This window comes from Penicillium verhagenii (assembly GCF_028828195.1).
Source record: "Penicillium verhagenii strain IBT 33310 chromosome Unknown utg000009l_segment0_segment0, whole genome shotgun sequence".
Classification (NCBI taxonomy): Eukaryota; Fungi; Ascomycota; class Eurotiomycetes; order Eurotiales; family Aspergillaceae; genus Penicillium; species Penicillium verhagenii.
Window position 1 is genome coordinate 2,053,326 of NW_026643173.1, and position 19,704 is coordinate 2,073,029.

Here is a 19,704-nt window from a genome sequence, read left to right on the forward strand (position 1 = left end):
CAAAGGTAGATGTTAGTATACTATGTACTACTTTGAAAAAGAGTGGCAGATTTGCCAGGTACGAATATAGAAATAGAAGAATAAAATTATATTATGAACTAACTTTTGAACCTCTTGTTTGTTAGAAAGATACAGAGCGCTCAATGATTTATCGTGACTTGGAGTCTATGCCGAGCTCGATATCCTAGCACTACACACTATCTCCAATTCGAACCCGAAATAAACACTTGAAACACTAGTATATATTTCCAAAATTTGTACATGAGACGGTGAGATCCTCAAGCTTGGCTCTGTCAAGCCCTTTCAGGCAATTTTTGGCAATTTTTATTTCAAATGTTCCAACCTTTCAAATGTTCTAGGGGCCATACTTCAAATGTTCAAAGTTCACATGCAGAAGTAGTGCGTGACGGCAGGGTTCGTGCAGATACACATCTCTGTACTATTGACTAGTAGTATTAGTACCTGGGTGGGCCTTCTCTTGCCTCTTTCATGGGCACACTCCACGGTAAGCTCCCTAGCTACCTTCTCTTCTATTGGCATATTAGTTGCTACTCCCCCCTACTCCCCCAAGCCGTTCAGAATATATCTACAAGTAGATATACTCCGACCTACTACCCGACTGCGCAGCACGTTTACAAACCGTATCTCGTACCGCAAGTACACGGACACAACGGACATGATTGACGGACATGATTATCACGACGCTCAGCTCCTGCAAGCATCAATATCTTGTTGATCTACCAAGTCACTGTTGACCAGCTAATGGGGTGGAACCTGAGTCTTTCAACCAATAAGAGCACCTGTGCCTTACAACCTGGCTATAACTACTGTGCCTTGAAGAGCGATGATTTCAGTAAGCCCCTCAATCACAGTTGTCCGTCCTGATTTCCTGATGTCAACTTACAAGAAATACCGTAGTCACGGAGGACCACGCCACCCGCTACTTATCTATCAACACTAGTACGGAGCTCACTTTACACAGGTCTCTGGTCATACATAACATTGAAGTGATTGCGATAAAGAGCTATATGAAAATATCGCCGGGAATAGCTGATGCAACGACAACTATCCCGAGTATTTGGACACCTCCTCTCTGGCCCCCGGACATTCCATGCTGTTATTTCTAGGAGACGATTCAAGTGGGATCTCTTTCCAATATTTAAACTTCAATTCTTAAAAATGCAATAATAGGCAAGTGTAAAAGATACGTATATTTAGTTCATGAGTCCGTAAAGTGGAAAATTGACGCGAAAGGGGCATCGGCTTAAGCAATACTTGAATGAGGCCGGGACGCCACTGTGCTGGATGCTTGTACGGCTTCATTCCATCCACCTGACCACCAAGACTGATGAGAAATCCACGGATGGAGATTATGTAGGTTACTGGCAAAAAATGTACATGGTAGACTCCTAAATTAAACTCATATTGGAAAATGTAGGTTAAACCATTAAATACATACTAGTACTACTACTATGCTTGTGGATAGATCACCCCAGTGGACCCTTGATGTTAAATCTGATACACTCGCCGCGAACCCTGGTTTCAACCCTGAAACAACCTGGAATGTCTTATTTATAATCAAGGGAAATAACTGATTGGCTCTTTTAATAGCAGGGTTCAATTTTTACTCTCAAGGTTTCGTAAATGCATGTTTCAGATCCGACGCGATATCGTGGAGCACATACTCCACAACATTCTCCGCGCAAATCCCTTTCCATTATTCCAACTTGCAGCATTTTCCAATGGAATTCATCTTGAAGTTCGCATTTGCATCCCCGCCTCCTTCCAACATTGAAGGCTCCAAGATTCCCACCTCATTCAGATATGCAAGTCCCAAGGTTGGATACTTATAAGCCCGAATATCCTTTCATCACACCGACTTTCCAATACAAACACTTCTATATCTTCAATATTCATATAGTTCCTTTCTCAAAGTTTTAATTGTCTTACTCATCTATTCCTTCTCCATCTCTATTTCAAACTAATCAACCACCAGTCACCATGTGGTCCCTCGCTCTAACAACGACCCTAATTCTCACCCTCTCAACCGCAACCCCCCTCCCATTCAGGAAATTCATCCACCACAAACACGACGATGCAGCCCTGACCGAAGCCCAAATAATCGATATCGCTCCCACATCTAAAACATGCGACAACCCGCCCGCTGAAGGCGAATGCGCCACGGCCGAACAAGCTGCCAAGTTCGCTTCCCAGTCTTTCGATGACTACCAGGTCACTTCCAAGGCTGAACAAGCTGCCGTCATCAGTATCATGGCATTCGAAAGTGGTGATTTCAAGTACAATAAGAATCACTTCCCCGGAACGCCGGGTCAGGGAAGTAAGTTTGGCTGGCTTCTATACACCTATATTTGGAATTATGCATTGAAACACCCCCCTCATATCCCTTCACTGGATTACATATATTGATGTTTTCTGCTTCTTCTTCTAGCTCGTAATATGCAATCACCGGCCTACAACAAGAAATACGCCGATTCGATCTCCGCGCTGAAGGACCAGATCCCGGCAGTTGAGAATAGTCCTGCGGATCTGTTGGATTTGCTTCGCGATAACGAGACGTATGATTTTGGTTCCGGGGCTTGGTTCCTTACTACGCAGTGCTCGAAGGATGTGCGGACGGCTTTGCAGGCTGGTGATGAGAATGGGTGGCAGAGGTATATTAGTGAGTGTGTCGGCACTTCGGTTACGGATGATAGGAAGGCGTACTGGCAGCGGGCTGTCAAGACGCTTGGTGTGACGAGCTCGTGATCGGGGTTTTCGTGACTTTGCTGGTCTGCACATGTTGTTAATTTTGCCTTTACTACATACAAATTCAACGTTTTCTTATCATGTCCATTTGAAGTGGCAAATCTATAAAATAAATCACTGTGTATCTCATTGCACCATAACCTCATCATCTATGCCAAACTTTTCAATATTTACAACCACTGCAAGTCGGTAACTTAGAGTACTCCCTTGGTGCTGACAACGTCACCCGCGCCAACCTCACCAGCAACCCGGCGCGTGCAAGCCGTGCGAATAGCAACGGCCAAGGCCTTGAACGCAGCCTCCGCGCGGTGGTGATCGTTATCTCCGTAGGTACAGCCAACGTGCAAAGTCACGTCAGCGGCCTGGGCGAAACTCTGCAGACCGTGTGTAATCATCTCAGTGCTCAGATCGCCGATCTTCTCGCGCTTGAAGCCAAGATTAATGACGTGCCACGGCCGGCTGGAAAGATCGATCACAGCCCACGCGAGAGCCTCGTCGAGGGGCGCATCACCGCGACCGAAGCGCGTGAGCGATTGACGGGGGCCGAGCGCCTTGGTGAAGGCTGTGCCGAGAGCAAGGAAAGCATCTTCTGTGGTGTGGTGGTCGTCGACTGGAGAAGAAAAGAAATTTGTCAGTGGATTGGATTGGATTGGATTGGATTGGATATATGATATGCGGATATGTGTTTTCAAACGTACTGTAGAGATCACCCTTGGCCCGCACTGCTAAACTCCAGCCCGAGTGCTTCGCCAGGGCGTGCAGCATGTGGTCCAGGAATCCAATTCCGGTGGAGATGGTGATCTGCTGTGTTGGGGTGAATTGGGTTGCATGGCTGGAGCCTTGCTCGGGCACGATGCCGGTCTTGGCTGCCTCTGCTTCCTTGGGGTCTGTTGGTGCCGCGAAGTGGGTGGTGGGTTCGTAGGGTGGGAGGACCCCGCCGTCCAGGGAGATCGAGACTTGGATCTTGGTCTCGTTGGTGACCCGGGACACAACGGCGGTACGGGCGGACACGGACATTGTGACTGTGTGGTTGAGGAATTGAGGAATTGGGAAGAAGTCGTGTATAGTATGTTAAAAGTTATGAGTAATTGCGGGCCCCGGGATTTGGAGTTGAGGTTGATAATCCGATTTCTGCTTTATCTGAGTCGCTATCGGGAACAATGTTGATCCGTTGTCGATTCGGGGATTCGGGGTTTGCATTCATGAAATCATTCAACCACTGGCTGGTCCAGAGTCATTGTACAGTTTTTTTTTTTTTTTTGTTTCGCCGTTGCAAGCTATCCTGGACAGTGAACTTCTCTGGGATCTGAACCACCAATATATCGTTTCAGGTCTTGAAGAGTACAAGGCCTCATATACTTCTCTCCAAGCTCTTCCCCAATTCCCCCCACTTCCGGAGCTCCAAATCATAAGGCGCATCTTTGTTTTTTTTTTCTGCAATTGCTCAACTACAAACAAAAACGCCTTGCATTTATTGATATTGCCACAAAACTCAATTGCACGCCATCATGCCACCTCCCTCAAATCAGCGAGCTGACATTGAGCCCCCGGAGGAAATCACTTGGGTAGCTGCCCAAGGCTTTATGACCGGTGTTTTCCGCGTATGTACACCATACTTTGTGTCGAAAACAAATCCTCAAACTCACCAACTCCGATGCTTGTATAGTTCGGTTCGGTCTCGATCTTGGCCCATATGATCTTTAATCTTCCACACCCCTTCATCTTCTCCACGCCTGCGCCCTCCCCTCCAACCACCCAAGGTCAACCCCGTCCTCGCCAATCTCCCTTCTCCAAGGAATACATTCGATCCCGTCTCTTACACCGACCTCTTGAAGGCTTCTCTGAATGGATCTCACCGACTGCCCGTGTGTACCGGGGCCTCACACCGCAATTCAAGATCTTCCTGCAGATGGCAGCCATGATTCTTGGCGGCAGCATCTGGGCTGAGCGACGTGTGTCCGAGTATATTGACCTGATTCGGCAAATCAAGCGGGTTGAGAGACAAGAGGCGGAGCGGGCGTCAGGCACACGCCGGTAAATGTAGAAAGTTGCATTTGCTTACATTTTACATCCGAGAGTTTTGGATGGATCGTCTCTGCCTTGCCCAATCCGCAGATACGAAGAAAAATTGAGATCAGCGGGAAAACAAATGAGCGTGATTTCATGGGGCTTTTATTTTTGTTCTATTTTTTTTTTATTTCCCCTGGGACCAACGGCAGCTCCCCTATGACGCATTATGCGGATATCTTGACTGGGGTTGGGTGGGTATAAACTACTGTATGTATCCAGTCTTGTCCCCGCTCCATCTCCCTTTGATTCCTTTAGTTGTGAACATTCAGGGCCAAGCTTCTGCAGTGGCGTTGTCGATCTTATTAGGATCAGCTTTGATCGGTGTTTCTTTCTTCTTATTATTTGCTTTTAGTGTGTGTTCTTTTTCTCTTGGGTTTCCTTTCGACGTCAACTTTACCCCTGGAGCTTTCATGGCGGAGCGCGCGAGTTGTCGATCATGGAGTGGAGACGAGGATCCGTCTACTCCGGGACATCAGATAGATCTCCAGAATCTTGGAAGCTCTGGGAAACTGTATAATATGTATAAATATTGAAAAGGTGTATAAGATTCAATGGGACAAGGCAGCTTTTAGGTGGATAAGTTTTGGACTATTCAAGTGCTATAGAGAGAGTAGTGTTCCTGGGGATGCTGGTAAATGTGTGCAGCTTGTACCCTGGACTAAGTGGATCACGCCTCTTACGTGGCCGAGGATCACATTGGAATGCGATCGCTCTAGATTTGCGGTTGCATTGTATGTCTCAAAAGATGTCTTTTAAAGACGCGCACTTGATAATATCTGTTTCTATAAAAGTACTTTGTTTATGATGTTTATGTTTAGTAACCGTTGAAGCAGATGATCAGAGAAGAAATAGAAATAGAAATTAAATTAAAGAATATCAAATTGATCAAATCTCAAATCCAACTGGAATTAAGAAAAAGAAGAAAAACGAAGAAAATAGCTGAAACGTCAATTGTTGTCAAGTTGTAACTGCATCCGTCCATTCCTTGACTTTCCCCTCTACTTCCTCCTTTTCCCTCTTTCTCCCCCACAGTTTCTTTTTTATCGACCTTCGATTCTTGATCTCCACTACTTCTCCTGTCATTCGTTAGATTCATTAGATTGAATCACTTTCCCTTTGCTGTTTGCGTTTGGGCCTACTGCAAACCTTGAAATCCAGTTCTTCCTCCAAAAGTCCTTTTTTTTTTTCTTTTCTTTTTTTCTTTTCCGACTATTTCCCTTTAATTTTGCCTTTTTTTTCTGCGCAGGTCCTCTACTGATCGGCACGTCTGACCTCATTACGACTCCGAGAATCGTCGGATTGATCAATTGATCATCGTTATAAGGGCCAATCGTTCGGGTATCGCCGTTTTTGGGGCGTTGAGTTTGTTTTGAGATAGCTCCGGATTCCCCCCTTCCGGCGACCTTCCCCGGTGCAACCATCCAAAATCAACCAAAATCAACCCTCTCGCCATATTATTGACAGCCAACGGGACTGGTACCCTACTTCCTTTTCTAACTGGAAAAAAATTCCCCCCACTAGAGCATTTGGCTTGCTCGCACTAAGCATCTTATTCTTCAATTGCTTCCCATGGCGCCATAAAGATCACTTGTACGTTGCGCGTTCTCTTGCTCTCCCGTCTCCCCGCTTTTTATCGTCAACAAACGAACTGCTCGGGGTTACCCTTTACGTGCTCTGTAGCAATCTCCTTTACCCCTCACCACATTCAGTTGCATCTTTGAATGCTGGAGAGAGAGAGAGAGAGACTAATGTCGTCGCCAGTGTGAAGGACGAAGGGTCGTCGATGAGATAACCTGCTTTCCTTTTTTCCCTCTCTCCACATTTGCGCCATTCCCGAAATCATTGCACATTCGCTTCGTGAACTCCATCTTCTACACGACCCCCCAGTCATGGCAGAATTCCTCGGCAAGAAACAACGAAGAAAGAGCGTCAGCGTGTTCAGTCCATCCACTCCAAACCCGACACCGGCGCCTCGACCGCCCCATGCTCGAACACCCTCAGATGACACCTTGACCAGAGATAAGAAATCCCGCCGCAATTCTGGCTTCTTTGGCCGGCCCCAGAGTCCGAGCAGGAAAGCGAGCGGTAGCGGCCCCAATGTACTCCGCCGCCCGGGCACGGCTGCTGCAGAGACGGCTGCTTGGGCTGCGGCCATGCATTCGACCCCCACACTGGAGATCCCCCATCCTCGCCGAAAATCATTACAAAAGAAACGAGCTTCCGTCTTTGGTTCGTTGAAGTCGCTACACTCGTTGGAGGATGAAGATCCACTTAGCGCGTCGGTGGCCTCGGTGGAGGAGCCAAACGCCCTCAGCTCTCGGAATGTGATTTGGTCTTCGGCAATCCTTCACTATGGTGAAATCCAGACGACCGGTGGCATGTGGAAGCGGAAAAGTCAATACCTCGTACTAACGGATACGCATCTGGTCCGCTTCAAGAACCAGAGCAAGGCTGCCGATGCTTTTCCCTCAATTCCACCGACTTACAACCCTCGTGCTCCGGCGACGCACCGCCAATCCGTGGCCTCGATCAGTTCTTTGCAGGACATGCAATTGATGGTCGCAGCCGAATCATCAGTCGGTATACCCTTGAACAGTATCATTGCTGTTTACATGCTCGAAGATGCACGCTTGTCGCCCACGGTCGAGGTGGCCTACCTGGATGAGCGCACGCACAAAGCGTCTTTGATTCAAATGCAAACCCCCGATCAACAGGAATTGAATCTTTGGATGGTGGGTATTCGCCAGGCCGCACAGTTGACCCGTTCCAACGACCCGCTGCCGTTCGATCGCAATGCGGTGGAGTATGTAACCAAGATGTTGGAACACGAACGAGACTATGATCCGGACACCTTCCGAATGTTCCGTGTCATACAGATCGCTTCGAGTAAATCACCCACCCGTTCGTCCTCGGAGGACCTAACCAAACTGTCACCGACTGGCTGCTACCTCGTGATTGGATTGCATAAGGCCCATTTGATTCCTATGCAGAAGGCGGCCAACCGGGGCTCAATGGTATCCTTGTCGGACATGGAGACTGTCACCTCGTTTGGCCTTATGAACTTAACGGGCTTATCTATGGAATATGGAGATGATAGTTTACATTTGACATTCCGGTAAGGGAATTTTGAAGCTGCATATGGCCGTATCTTATAAGAAACGGGCAACTGACTTTACATTTTACCCAGGGTCCCCTTGAGAAAATCGTTCAATGTGTTCTTGGCTTCGGTACATTCTGTGGAAGTTGCTTGTTGGATCCGGCAACATACCGAGTTCCTGCGCCCGCTGTGGACAAGGCAGCCGTACGACTTTGTTGTCCCACCTGATTTGCACAACGCCGAGAATTTCCCTCTAGTTCCTTTGGATGAAGATTACGGCTGCTTTGATCGAACACTCGTTGCCTACTCCGCTAGTTACGATGTTGATACGTCCAACATTCGCTACACGATCGACTTGGCATGTGAGGATGCTCCATGCTTCCGCCTTCTCCGGCCAGCTTCGACTCGAACTTCTCGGTACAGCGCTCTGGAATTGATTGCGGTTATGCGTGCCCTGCGATATAACGAGTCCTTTCGATCTATCTCATTCCGTGGTATTAACCTTGATGCGCTCCAAGGCATCCGTGATCTGCACGGCGTGGACCCCGACGTGCATCTCGATAGGTCTGGGTCATTGGTGCATATCCCCGGTCAAGGAAGTTTGAGCGTTCTATCGCAGGAGGTACGAGCATTGGCACTCAAGAGTGCTCGGCTCCGTCGACTGGACTTTGCTTACTGTCTCACCCGAACCCCAACTTTGGACAAGGGCAGCCGGGATCCAGGCTGCGGAATTCCCGAGGCAATTTTCCCAGTCTGTCGTCGTGAGATGACCAATGTCGACTGGGTGGTATTGAATGGTATCAAGCTTGGCGAATCGGATTTGGATTATCTGGTTGATGCCGCTTCTCAAAGCCAAAGTCATTTGCGTGCGTTGGAAGTTGGAGACTGTGGTTTGTCTGTTCACGACTTGGATCTTTTATTGTCGACTCTGGTGGCCCAAGAAACCACCCTCGAAGCAATCAACATATCCGGGGTCCAGGGTCGCTTGAATCCGGACGTGTTGCAACAATACATTGGCTACTTTGGCCAGATCCGGAAGATTAACCTTTCTCGCATTTCACGCACATCGGGTTCGGACCCTCTAATCACTGCAGAAATGCTGTTTAACTGGCAGCTCGAAGAATTGATTCTCAGTCGCACGGCTGTCAATCGTGAGACTGTTGACTCCATTGCTACTTACCTGGCAAGTGATCGTTCGCAGAATCTTCGTATGCTTCGTCTGGACCAATGTGGCCTAAGCGGAGAGGATGTTGCCATGTTCATGCACTCAATGTCTGCTGGACCAGACACTCCGCGAAGTCTTCATTTGCATGTCAATGAAAACAGACTTGACAATGGCTGTTCTTTCCTCTTCGATGCCATTGCGAAGAATATCACCCCTACTCATGTTTCCATGCAAATGATTGATTTCAAGAAAGAAGAGCACTTTCGACAACTAGTTGATGCTCTTCGAAAGAATACGACCATACGGTACTTGGATATCTCCAAGGCATCTCTTCCTTACGACGCAGGCCCTGAGACCTGCAAGGCACTGCAACTTATGTTTGAGCAAAACGACACTCTTGAGGCTTTAGATATCAGCGGCGAGAGTGCACACCTGGACGTTGCTCGATTTGGCATCGGACTCAATCTGGCTTTGACCGGCTTGAAGAAGAACACATCACTCAAAGTTCTCCGCATCGAGCATCAGAAGCTGGGTCTTCAGGGTGCCAATACATTGGCTTCAGTCCTAGAAGAGAACGAGTCATTGCGTGAGGTGCATTGCGAGAACAACGATATCAACCTGCAATCCTTCACTGTATTGGTTAATGGACTCCAAAGCAATCGCACGTTGCTTAATCTATCCTCAATGGACCGGGATCGAGCTCTATCTCTTGACAGGGTACGCCGAGAAGTTGACAATGTCCGTTGGGACGCTAGTCCCGTCCAAAGCTCTACGGCGAATTCCATTCGTCGATCTCTACATGCAGCAATGGGAGTCCGGTCTAGTGGATCCAGTGGTCATCGATTGACCAAAGCACCCCCGACACCGGCACATTCTCCATCCTCTTCTTTGGATACCTCGGCATTCGCAAGTCACAACGTGGATTTGGTTTTGTCATCACTGCAACGCAAGTGGGACATGGAAATTGATCGTTTGCAAAGATATCTTCTCCGCAATTACAACTTTTCTCACGGAATTGAGGGCGCCGAAATTGATGATGGTGCCAGCGATGGACGACCTGCAACCGCAGCCAGCCTTGGGACCATGCTGGACAACCTGAAGTTCGAGATGGCTGTATCGACAGATGAAGTGCAAGCCTCCCCTCCCGAGGAGGAAGCTCCTGTGTCGATTCAAGTCATTGTAGAAAGACCAGACCTTACTCCCAAAGCCAAGCCAGCGCCTAGGCGGAAACTCTCGGCCAAGGCTAGCCGAATGAAGAGTGAACCTGATCTCCGGCCCCATACTGCCCGTGCCCAGGTATTCTCACCAGAGTACGGTTCAACAGGCCCTTCATCATCTCGCTTGGCTTTCCCTGTTCCCGCCATGCCTACAGCGATCACTAAAGCGAGTAGTGTTCGCAGCGCACGCAGCTCTAGCACCGTCTCAACCAATAACGGCAGTGCGCGCAGCACCTACGGGATCGCCTCATCTACTCTGCGAGGCTTTCTCACAGGCAGTGCCTCAAAGGAGCGTCGCCGGGTAGAATCGATGCGCCCTGTGTGTGTCTCAAGTGAGAAACCCCCACAGCTGGACTGGTCACCGCCCAAGCTGGACTTGCAGGAACTCGAGTAGTTCTTGTTGTTGCTTGAACGGGGGTTTGGCATACTATGATGTACAGATATGGGCCATACCTCTCTTGCCCTTTCCTCCCATCCCCTTTTGTTCTCCCCCCTTCCCCCTTCCCCCTTCCCCTTCTTTTTTCTCCCTTTTACCGCTTCACGAGTCACATACAGGAATGGTTTCTTTCGAGTGTACACCCACCTCGTTTCTTCCGATGACTCTTTTTCACCTTTATTCATTTCATACCCCCTCCTTTCGAACCATACAAAGTGGTACTGATATCCTGAGATCGTTTCTCATGTTTTTTTCTTCTTCTTTTTTTTTCTCGTGCTTTCCCAGGCGTTTGGCACCTTGTTTGAACAATCATCTCGCGCTTTTGCCGAGATTACTTGCTTTGTCTCGTTCATAGTATCACCTTGATACTCATTGAAAGCCCCCTACCCTATTTGAAGAAATCCCCAATCAACATCAACATGGCGCCCCGCATATTCTGGTTTGGTTAAGAGTGGAATTGGGTTGGTTACTGGGTCATATAAGGCGTCTGTCATCAGGGAGCGACGGTGTTTTTTTCCCTTCTTATTTTTTGGCTTTGATCTTCTTTCCTGTTTCTTTCTTTTCTCTTTCTTCATTGCTACTTCTTTCCTACCTCCATTGGAGTGGCCCATTACCCATGAGCCTTGAATATGATCCCAATGTTGAGAAGTACCATTGCTACCCCTTTGCTCTACCTTGTTTCGTTTCCTTTGATATACTTCTCTGATCCTACGTGTTTGGGTGCTCCACAGCCCTGTGGAATGGGTAACGGGTAATGGTTAATGTGGATAGAAGTGTATAGTGCCAAATCATATCAGATTCATTTGAACCTTTTAATCCAAAATCTTATTCCCAAGTACTATCATCCCTCTTAATTGTCTAACACCCAAATATAAGACGAGTAACTACTGCCATGTCTTACATAGTAGTATACACATCACACCTCCCCCACCCCATCCCTCCCAACACTACTCCCAGCCCCCTGATAAACCCCCCTATACCCCCCAACCCTCCCCGCCATCTCCTCAAAAACAACCTGCGCAAGCCTCCCACCCCGATACAAACACACCCCATGCGGATTCAAAACCTCCATCAAAGCCCCCATCGCCCCCTCATACCCAGCATCAACCACCCCCGCCGAAATGCTCACCCCAGACCGCCACAACGACGACCGACCATACACACTCCCCATGCAGTCCAGCGGCACTCGCACCGACTCGTTAAAATCGACCAGGTACGCGCCCGGCCCCAGTTTGATTTGGTCCAGGCAGTTGAACGGGAGCTGCTGCGTTGCCGCTGCGCTGCGCTTGCTGTTGTCGAAGTCGATCGTTGCGCTTGATGTCCAGCGTGATATGTGCCGGAGCGTTAGGTCGATGCCGCAGGGTTGTTGTTGCGTGGCTTGGTTGCGTAGGTTTTGGACTAGGCCGCGCGCTGTGATTTTGAGGCCTGGGAGGATCATTGTGGATTGGATTGTTTGGGTTGTTTGGTTTGGGTGTAGATGTATGTAGGTGGGGAGACTTGGTTAATTGATCACTTGGTACAGTACATACTATTTAGGGATATATAATGTCTGGCTCTTGAGGCCTTCCCCCTTCCATTATAGTGCGAGCCTCTGGTCGCTTTTTGGTATCGGTATATATTGATGTAAAATTGAGCATGTGCCAAAGTGCTCTAATCCGCTAACGAAGTAGAGCGCTGGACGACCTCAGGACTAAACTTCATATACTCAAGACAGGCCATCAATAGTTATCGTAAAGGTTGCCGTGCTTACAATCCCACAGGTAGCCTATATAGATTTATAGCCATTATACCCCCAATAATGATTGTTTTTCTTCGAGATCATGGATTTGAGTTTCAAATTACCTGGAGATGAATCCATGCGAATTCCAGGAGCTTAAAATTATTTTTGGCGTGGTGGTGAAGCAATTTCCTCGAAATGGTGCAAAAGGGGATACCCAAAAAAGGTTATCGCTTTTTTTGCGCATTGCTCTATACAATAGTTAATAGGCAAAATCTTCATACTTCAAGAACACCGCCGCCTTGGATTATTTTTGATTGATATAATTAATACGCGGTAGAAATGCTCTACTCTTGAGCTCTTGAGAGTTTCAGTTTATTTGAATAAGTATTGGTGGTGGGAAAGGGATTTGAAAACGGAGTCCATTTTTAACTAGCAAAACATTGCCCTCTCCAAAAACCTTGATCGTGACTTTACTCCACCAATTCTTATTATTTTTCTTTGAAATCGAGTAGCCTATTTTTTTAATGACGTCGAGAGTATGCTATGCGAATTGGAGCTTTTTAAAAATATTTTTGATGTGGTTGTGAAGTAATTTATGAAAAATGGTCATCTTATATGTGACTGCTCTGAGCTCATCACTGACTCCAGATGTCTGAGCTTATGCTGATATCTTCTCTGAGTCAATTTAAAGTGCCTTGATTAAAGCGGCGGCAACCTAAATAGGAGATCCCTACATGCCAGGGGAAATCCGGTATATATAGTCAACATATTGATAGACTATGTATGAGGTTATGATGAGATGGAGTATTTGATAACTACTATACGGAGATGTGATACTTTATGTAGTAACTACTAGTTATAGTATGTTTGCTTATGTATGTATACTGCTTGTTATTCCCTGTGGTGTGCTCGTTTGACCAGGTCATTGACCTTCAATGTTATATCTTAAATCTTATACCATATCATTCAAATGTTATTAGTAGTATTACTCTGTGCAAAATAAGAAGTCCTTGGATATATGAGGATTAAACAGCCCAACACACCGAAAATGTGCATTGTAAAACTGATGAACCCTGGGGAGTACTGAAGATAAAAAAAGACTTGGGGGGGAAAGCGAACGCCAAAAAAGCATAACGGGGGAGAAATCCAACCAAATATCTAGTAATATACAAAGAGGAAGCAGAAGTAGTTTCCAATGCCATCTCTCTCTCTCTCAAGTTGAACCAAAAAATGCAATGATCTTAGTTCACTTCTTCCGCGTAAACGATGGTGGGACGCTCTTTATCGTTTTGATCGCGACGGGCACGCCACTTCCTACCATCTTCACTAATGTTCCTCAATCTTCGGGAGTACACATTTGAAGCGGCACCCTGTGTGTCCTCTCCTGTAACATTCAGGCAGCTCTTGCGGCGGGCCTGGCACATCCTGTACAGCCTTTCACCCTGAGTAGGAGACAGCTCTTTGAGCTCGTACTCGAGTTCCCATTCATCCGCATGATTGAAATTATTAGGCCGTTCAACAACCTTGCCGTTGATCCTGTTTGTAACAGACAAGGCCATGGCGAAGATCTCCTTTCCTGGGGCAGATACTTCTTCCTTTGCCTTCTCCTCTTCTGGGACAGGTACTTCTTCATTCGGCTGCTCCTCTGCTTGGCGAGTCATCGGCTCTGGCGGGGCATCAGAGTCGAAAATGACGGAAGTAATATGTCGCTCTACCTCAGGTTCCTCGAAAGCTTCTTCCTGCTCAAAAAGTTCGGGGTGCAAAAGACGTTGCTGGTACGCTTCGACTTCTGCGGCGTTGCTGCTTTGGATATCTTTGATTTCCTCTGGAGTGACAGGTTCGGCGAAGACATACATGAATGGTGTTATCGCATCCCGGGTCTCGAAGTGGAAACGCAGAGATTGCTTGGGGAAGCGCTCGGTCGCTTTGTCAAGAATCTCATTCCACAATTTCAGACTAAGCTGGAACTCAGCGTCTCCAAGTGCGGTCTTCGATTGACCATGCAAGGCCTGGTCCATTTCACCCAGACTGATGTACTGGAAACCGAAGATGCGCTCGACATTGTGGTGTGCCACGAAGATACCGTCCATGCGGCCGATGCGCACTTGCAGCGAGTATTTCAAGAATGCAGCCCGGATCATGTCGAAGTATTCACGTTCATATGACTCAAATTCACCGAAACGACTCTTAATCTCGTAGCCAAGGCCATGTTGGTAGTTCCTTGCGTCCATGCGGATTGAGACCACGGCGCGTGTCTTGAGATCAAACATGCCAGTTCCTGGCAATCGGGGGTCGTAAGCGTCCAGCTGCGAACGCATGACAAAATCCCCCAAGGAGGAGAAATGATAGGATTCGGGAATCGCTAGTTCCTCTTCAACCGAGATCTTGTTATCGCTGGACCGGCGGTAGCGCTCAAATTCTTCTTTGGGCATAGTGAGCAACTTCTCCATCGACTTGCCCAGGTTCATGAGAATGTTGGCCGAATCAAACTCCTTATCCGCATCGATAGCGTACACACCATCCTGGTAGTGAAGAAACATGGCGGCCGGAGCCCGGAGCAGACGAGTGAAGCTGCGCAACTTGTCGGGGAATCCCTGAGAAATTGTGCGGGTATCCACAGGTCTCCAATTAGAAAGCAGGTAGTGGAAATGAGATAGAACCGAGGTCATGCTAGACGAGGACCCCACGTATTTCTTCTTGTGTTCCACAGCAACATCGCGCAGGGCTGTATCTTTGGACGAGGTGATATATTCCTTGAGGGTATTGAAGTCAAATTCCGTGACTGGCATGATCTCACCAAGGTAGGGATCAAAGTTGAAGACGCGGGATCGAGGGTCTTGTAGATGGTATACACCAGGGCTATTCGGTGTTAGGATATCAATAAGTTGAACAAAATGCACCAGAATGGGGTCTTACTTAAAGAGAACTCGATCAAGGCCGAATGATAGCTTAGGGACGGGGGGCGTAGGGATATCCAATGCTACGCAATACCGTTAGTTTTCCGTCTGAACAGAAGCTTCCACAATCCAGACTCACCCTTAATCTTCTCCGGTGTTATATATCCAGTGTGCTTTTGTTGAATGAATCCCTGAAGATGTGCGAATTCCGTCGTACCGCTATTTGGCTTCGGTTTTGATCGCGATCTGCTTCTGGACCCTTCAACCAAATGCCTTACTTGCTGGAGCCCAGGGCCGGTTGACGGACGTGGCTCGGTGGATTTGCCTTTGCCTTTCTTTGGTGAATTCTCCTTGGGCTGATCATCTTCCGTCCCTTCAACATTTTTCTTAGGCTTGTTTCCTTTCTTTTTCTTGTTGCCTTTCTTTAATTTGCCCCCATCCTTTGGTTTGCTCTCTTCCTTTGATTCGCGGGTAGATTGGCTTTGGTCTGAATCATCCCTATTTTCTGAGGATTTTTTATGATGAGTTTGTTTCACGCCAGATTTTTTGGGATGCTTGTCTTGAGATTTCGGAGGATCATCCTAAGTAGACGACACGTTAGTTCAACAACGGCAACTTATGACAATGCGCAAGCACAGATAAATACCTTCTTCGCCCAATCCAAACCAGGGATTTGAATCGCCGAGGCGACTGGTATATTTGCATTGCTATCCTCTGGCTTGTCTCCGCTTGCTATTGAGCGCAGCGTGGGTGTATTGTGGAATCGGCGCAAGGTAGATGGCGCGTCATATCGGCGAATTCGGCAGGACAAGCAAATGTGCTCCCGTACAGGGTCTGCGACCGCCCGGAAAGAAGCCCGAAACATGCGGGCTGATTTATGAGAGAAATAACATAAAAAACAAGCAATTGACGTTGGGTATAAGACAGGTTTAGGAGGTTTCAAGGACCTGTCCCTGAACGAATTTGGCACGCGCCTGGTTTTTTTTCTGCTGAGTGATACCGCTTTAATATGATCGTCGACACCTGAGGCCGAGATTAAGTCTCAATATCCAGGAACAAGAAAGAACACCAATGAAACCAAGGTCAAAGTATCAATTATGTCGAGCTCAAGTTAAATGAGACATTGATTGAGATCAATACATAAGCTGTTAGCTTGAAAGTACGACTTATTTTGTTTGAAGCCTTGAATTCTCATTTATGTCACCATGGCCGCTTAATATCGTACATATTCTCGACTTTACATTTAATTATGTGCTTGAGGCATGTCTGTTTCCCATACGTCAACTTCATCTCTGACATCTGGACACCATTCTACTTTCAAAAATCAGTTGTTTCAAAGACTGGACAAATTATATTGTGGGCACTAGTACATGCAACTTTTTACTAGTACATACTATACGGGCCGATTACGGCGGCTAAGTAAAACTTAAGTTTATCGTTGGGCGGAGAAAGTTCGCCGCCGGCAGAAAAAAAAGTATCACAGCAAGAGTCACACTTTTGATTGATCATCTACTCCCCCCGCAGTTGTTTCTCAGGTCTCTGAAGAGGTGAGTCTATAGGATTTCTTTTTTTATTCTATCGGACAATTCATTTGTTCATCTTACTCCGACCCAGCCTCATAATCCCTCTCTCAATTCACACCTGTGGAGGGGTATTAACCCCGCGGTGGGCTCCCACAGTTCGCTAATTCTTCAATAGTCAGTCGAGACACTGCTGTCACAATGGCCCAAGAACAATTGCGTATCCTTATTGTCGGCAATGGTGGCCGTGAGCATGCTTTCGCATGGAAGCTGAGCCAGTCGCCTCTTGTCGACATTGTGTATGTCGCTCCCGGAAACGGCGGTACTGGTCTGGGTGCCTCCAAGATCACCAATGCCAATGTCAAGGGCGATGATTACCCTGGCTTGGTTGCTTTCGCTCAGAAGAACGGTGTCAACTTGGTTGTCCCAGGCCCTGAGGCCCCCCTCGTGGACGGCATCCAAGGATACTTCCAGGCTGGTAAGTCTCGATTTCAATCTCTTTCCGAGGGAAACTGTTGGCTAATATGTTTTGACTTCAATTAGTTGGTATCCGATGCTTTGGACCTTCCAAGGCCGCCGCTCGCATGGAGGGCTCCAAGACCTTCTCCAAGGACTTCATGCAGCGCCACAACATCCCCACTGCCGCCTTTGGAAACTTCTCCGACTACGAATCCGCTTGCCGCTACCTCGATTCCGTATCACACAATGTCGTGATCAAGGCTTCTGGATTGGCCGGTGGTAAGGGTGTCGCTCTTCCCACTACCAAGGAGGAGGCTCACCAAGCCCTGCGCGAGATGATGCTGGACCACCAATTCGGCGATGCTGGTGATGAGGTCGTGATTGAGGAGTACCTGGAGGGAGACGAGCTGAGCATCCTCACTTTCAGTGACGGTTACACCATCCGCTCTCTGCCCCCTGCCCAGGATCACAAGCGTATCTTCGATGGTGACAAGGGCCCCAACACTGGTGGTATGGGATGCTATGCCCCCACTCGTATTGCGCCTAAGGAGGTTCGGGACGAGATTGACCGGACCATCATCCAGCCCTCTATTGACGGCATGCGTAAAGATGGTTTCCCCTTCGTTGGTATCTTGTTCACTGGTCTGATGATGACCAAGGACGGTCCCAAGGTCCTTGAATACAACGTCCGTGGTGGAGATCCCGAGACTCAGACCCTCTTGCCTCTGCTGAGCGCTGACACCGATCTTGCCCAAATTATGGTCGCCTGTGCCGATCACTGGCTGGATGGTGTCTCTATCAAGATCGAGCCCAACTTCTCTACTACCGTCATCGGTGTTGCCGGTGGCTACCCCGGTTCGTACGCCAAGGGTACTCCCATTACCCTGAGCCCTGCTCCCGAGGGTACTCTCATCTTCCACGCTGGTACCGCTCTGTCTGGCAACGAGCTCCAGACTGCCGGCGGTCGTGTGATCGCCGCTACTGCCACTGCTTCCACTCTCGAGGAGGCTGTCAAGAAGAGTTACGAGGGTATCTCCACCGTCCAATTCGATGGCATGTTCTACCGCAAGGACATTGCTCACCGCGCTTTCCGTCAAACTGCCAACACTTCGCTGACCTACGCGGCTGCTGGTGTGTCCATTGATGCCGGTAACGAGCTGGTGAACCGTATCAAGAGCTCCGTCGGTCGCACCAAGCGTCCCGGTACTGATGCTGTTATCGGTGGCTTCGGTGGTCTCTTCTCCTTGGCTGCTGCCAACCCCGAATACCACGCCCACTCACCTACTCTCATTGGTGCCATCGATGGTGTCGGTACCAAGCTTAAGATTGCTCACGCTGTTGGCATCCACGACACTGTCGGTGTTGATCTTGTGGCCATGAACGTGAACGACCTTGTCGTCCAGGGTGCTGAGCCCCTCTTCTTCCTTGACTGCTACTCCTGCGGTCACCTGGATGTGCCCACTGCCACCGCTTTTGTCACCGGTGTCGCCGACGGCTGTGTGCAAGCCGGTTGTGCTTTGATTGGTGGTGAGACCGCCGAGATGCCTGGCCTCTTTGTTGACGACTCCTACGATGCCGTTGGTGCCGCTGTTGGTGCCATCAACACCACTGGTGAGCACGCTCGCCAGATCCTCCCCCACACTGACTCCATGCGTCCCGGTGATGTCCTCATTGCCTTGGGTTCTTCCGGTCCTCACTCCAACGGTTACTCGCTCGTTCGCAAGATCGTCGAGCGTGCAGGTCTGAGCTACTCCGACCCCGCTCCCTTCACCATGCCCGGCCTCGAGGGTGAGGTCGCCCTTGGCCGTGCCCTTCTCACCCCTACCCGCATCTACGTCAAGTCCGTTCTGAGCGCGCTTGCCGCCCACCCAGCTGCCATCAAGGGTCTTGCTCACATCACCGGTGGTGGTCTTGTCGAGAACGTTCCCCGTATGCTTCCCGCTACCCTGACTGCCGACATTGATGTCCGTACCTGGGCTCAGCCTTCCGTCTTCTCCTGGCTTCAGCGTGCCGGCAACGTTTCTGCTGCCGAGATGGCCCGTGCCTTCAACTGCGGTATTGGTATGATCATTGCCGTGGACCCCGCTTCCGAGGCTGCCGTTCGCCAAACCCTTGAGGCCAAGGGTGAATCTGTTTACAGCATTGGCCACCTTCGTGCCCGTGCTGAGGGTGAAGAGGGCTGTGTCTTGACCGGTCTGGAGTCTTGGGCTTGATTTGCCCCTGGCCTAGTTCTTGGTTAAACCTTTCTTCTTTTTCCCATGTTTTTATCTAGTGGTTGATGCTTATTTTGATGTTTTTTCTTTTTTTTACGCCTTTGAAAGGCAACAAAATGGATAAGTCTCCAATGACTTATGCTA

The 19,704-nt window shown here is 48.5% G+C and overlaps 7 protein-coding genes across 7 annotated transcripts; 4 read left to right on the forward strand and 3 right to left on the reverse strand.

Annotated features, from left to right (window-relative positions):
* Window positions 1-2,001: 2,001 nt before the first annotated feature.
* N7466_009823 (uncharacterized protein) lies at window positions 2,002-2,766 on the forward strand (the record flags this gene model as incomplete). The annotated part of the gene is made up of 2 exons (XM_057169212.1): window positions 2,002-2,338; window positions 2,450-2,766. 2 exons carry the CDS (start codon window positions 2,002-2,004, stop codon window positions 2,764-2,766), a joined length of 654 nt encoding a protein of 217 aa, XP_057017918.1.
* Window positions 2,767-2,960: 194 nt separating this feature from the next.
* Window positions 2,961-3,783, reverse strand: his3 (imidazoleglycerol-phosphate dehydratase HIS3; the record flags this gene model as incomplete). Its single annotated transcript, XM_057169213.1, has 2 exons — window positions 2,961-3,376; window positions 3,465-3,783. The coding sequence occupies 2 exons, from the start codon at window positions 3,781-3,783 to the stop codon at window positions 2,961-2,963; spliced, it is 735 nt and encodes a 244-aa protein (XP_057017919.1).
* Window positions 3,784-4,274: 491 nt separating this feature from the next.
* N7466_009825 (uncharacterized protein) lies at window positions 4,275-4,804 on the forward strand (the record flags this gene model as incomplete). Its single annotated transcript, XM_057169214.1, has 2 exons — window positions 4,275-4,367; window positions 4,433-4,804. 2 exons carry the CDS (start codon window positions 4,275-4,277, stop codon window positions 4,802-4,804), a joined length of 465 nt encoding a protein of 154 aa, XP_057017920.1.
* A 1,921-nt stretch (window positions 4,805-6,725) lies between these two features.
* N7466_009826 (uncharacterized protein) lies at window positions 6,726-10,709 on the forward strand (the record flags this gene model as incomplete). The annotated part of the gene is made up of 2 exons (XM_057169215.1): window positions 6,726-7,951; window positions 8,024-10,709. The coding sequence occupies 2 exons, from the start codon at window positions 6,726-6,728 to the stop codon at window positions 10,707-10,709; spliced, it is 3,912 nt and encodes a 1,303-aa protein (XP_057017921.1).
* Window positions 10,710-11,667: 958 nt separating this feature from the next.
* On the reverse strand, window positions 11,668-12,189 carry N7466_009827 (putative dUTPase; the record flags this gene model as incomplete). The annotated part of the gene is made up of 1 exon (XM_057169216.1): window positions 11,668-12,189. One exon carries the CDS (start codon window positions 12,187-12,189, stop codon window positions 11,668-11,670), a length of 522 nt encoding a protein of 173 aa, XP_057017922.1.
* A 1,523-nt stretch (window positions 12,190-13,712) lies between these two features.
* N7466_009828 (Pet127 family protein) lies at window positions 13,713-16,233 on the reverse strand (the record flags this gene model as incomplete). The annotated part of the gene is made up of 4 exons (XM_057169217.1): window positions 13,713-15,330; window positions 15,388-15,451; window positions 15,508-15,949; window positions 16,015-16,233. The coding sequence occupies 4 exons, from the start codon at window positions 16,231-16,233 to the stop codon at window positions 13,713-13,715; spliced, it is 2,343 nt and encodes a 780-aa protein (XP_057017923.1).
* An 856-nt stretch (window positions 16,234-17,089) lies between these two features.
* ade1 (bifunctional aminoimidazole ribotide synthase/glycinamide ribotide synthase) lies at window positions 17,090-19,560 on the forward strand (the record flags this gene model as incomplete). The annotated part of the gene is made up of 2 exons (XM_057169218.1): window positions 17,090-17,366; window positions 17,432-19,560. The coding sequence occupies 2 exons, from the start codon at window positions 17,090-17,092 to the stop codon at window positions 19,558-19,560; spliced, it is 2,406 nt and encodes an 801-aa protein (XP_057017924.1).
* Window positions 19,561-19,704: the final 144 nt, after the last annotated feature.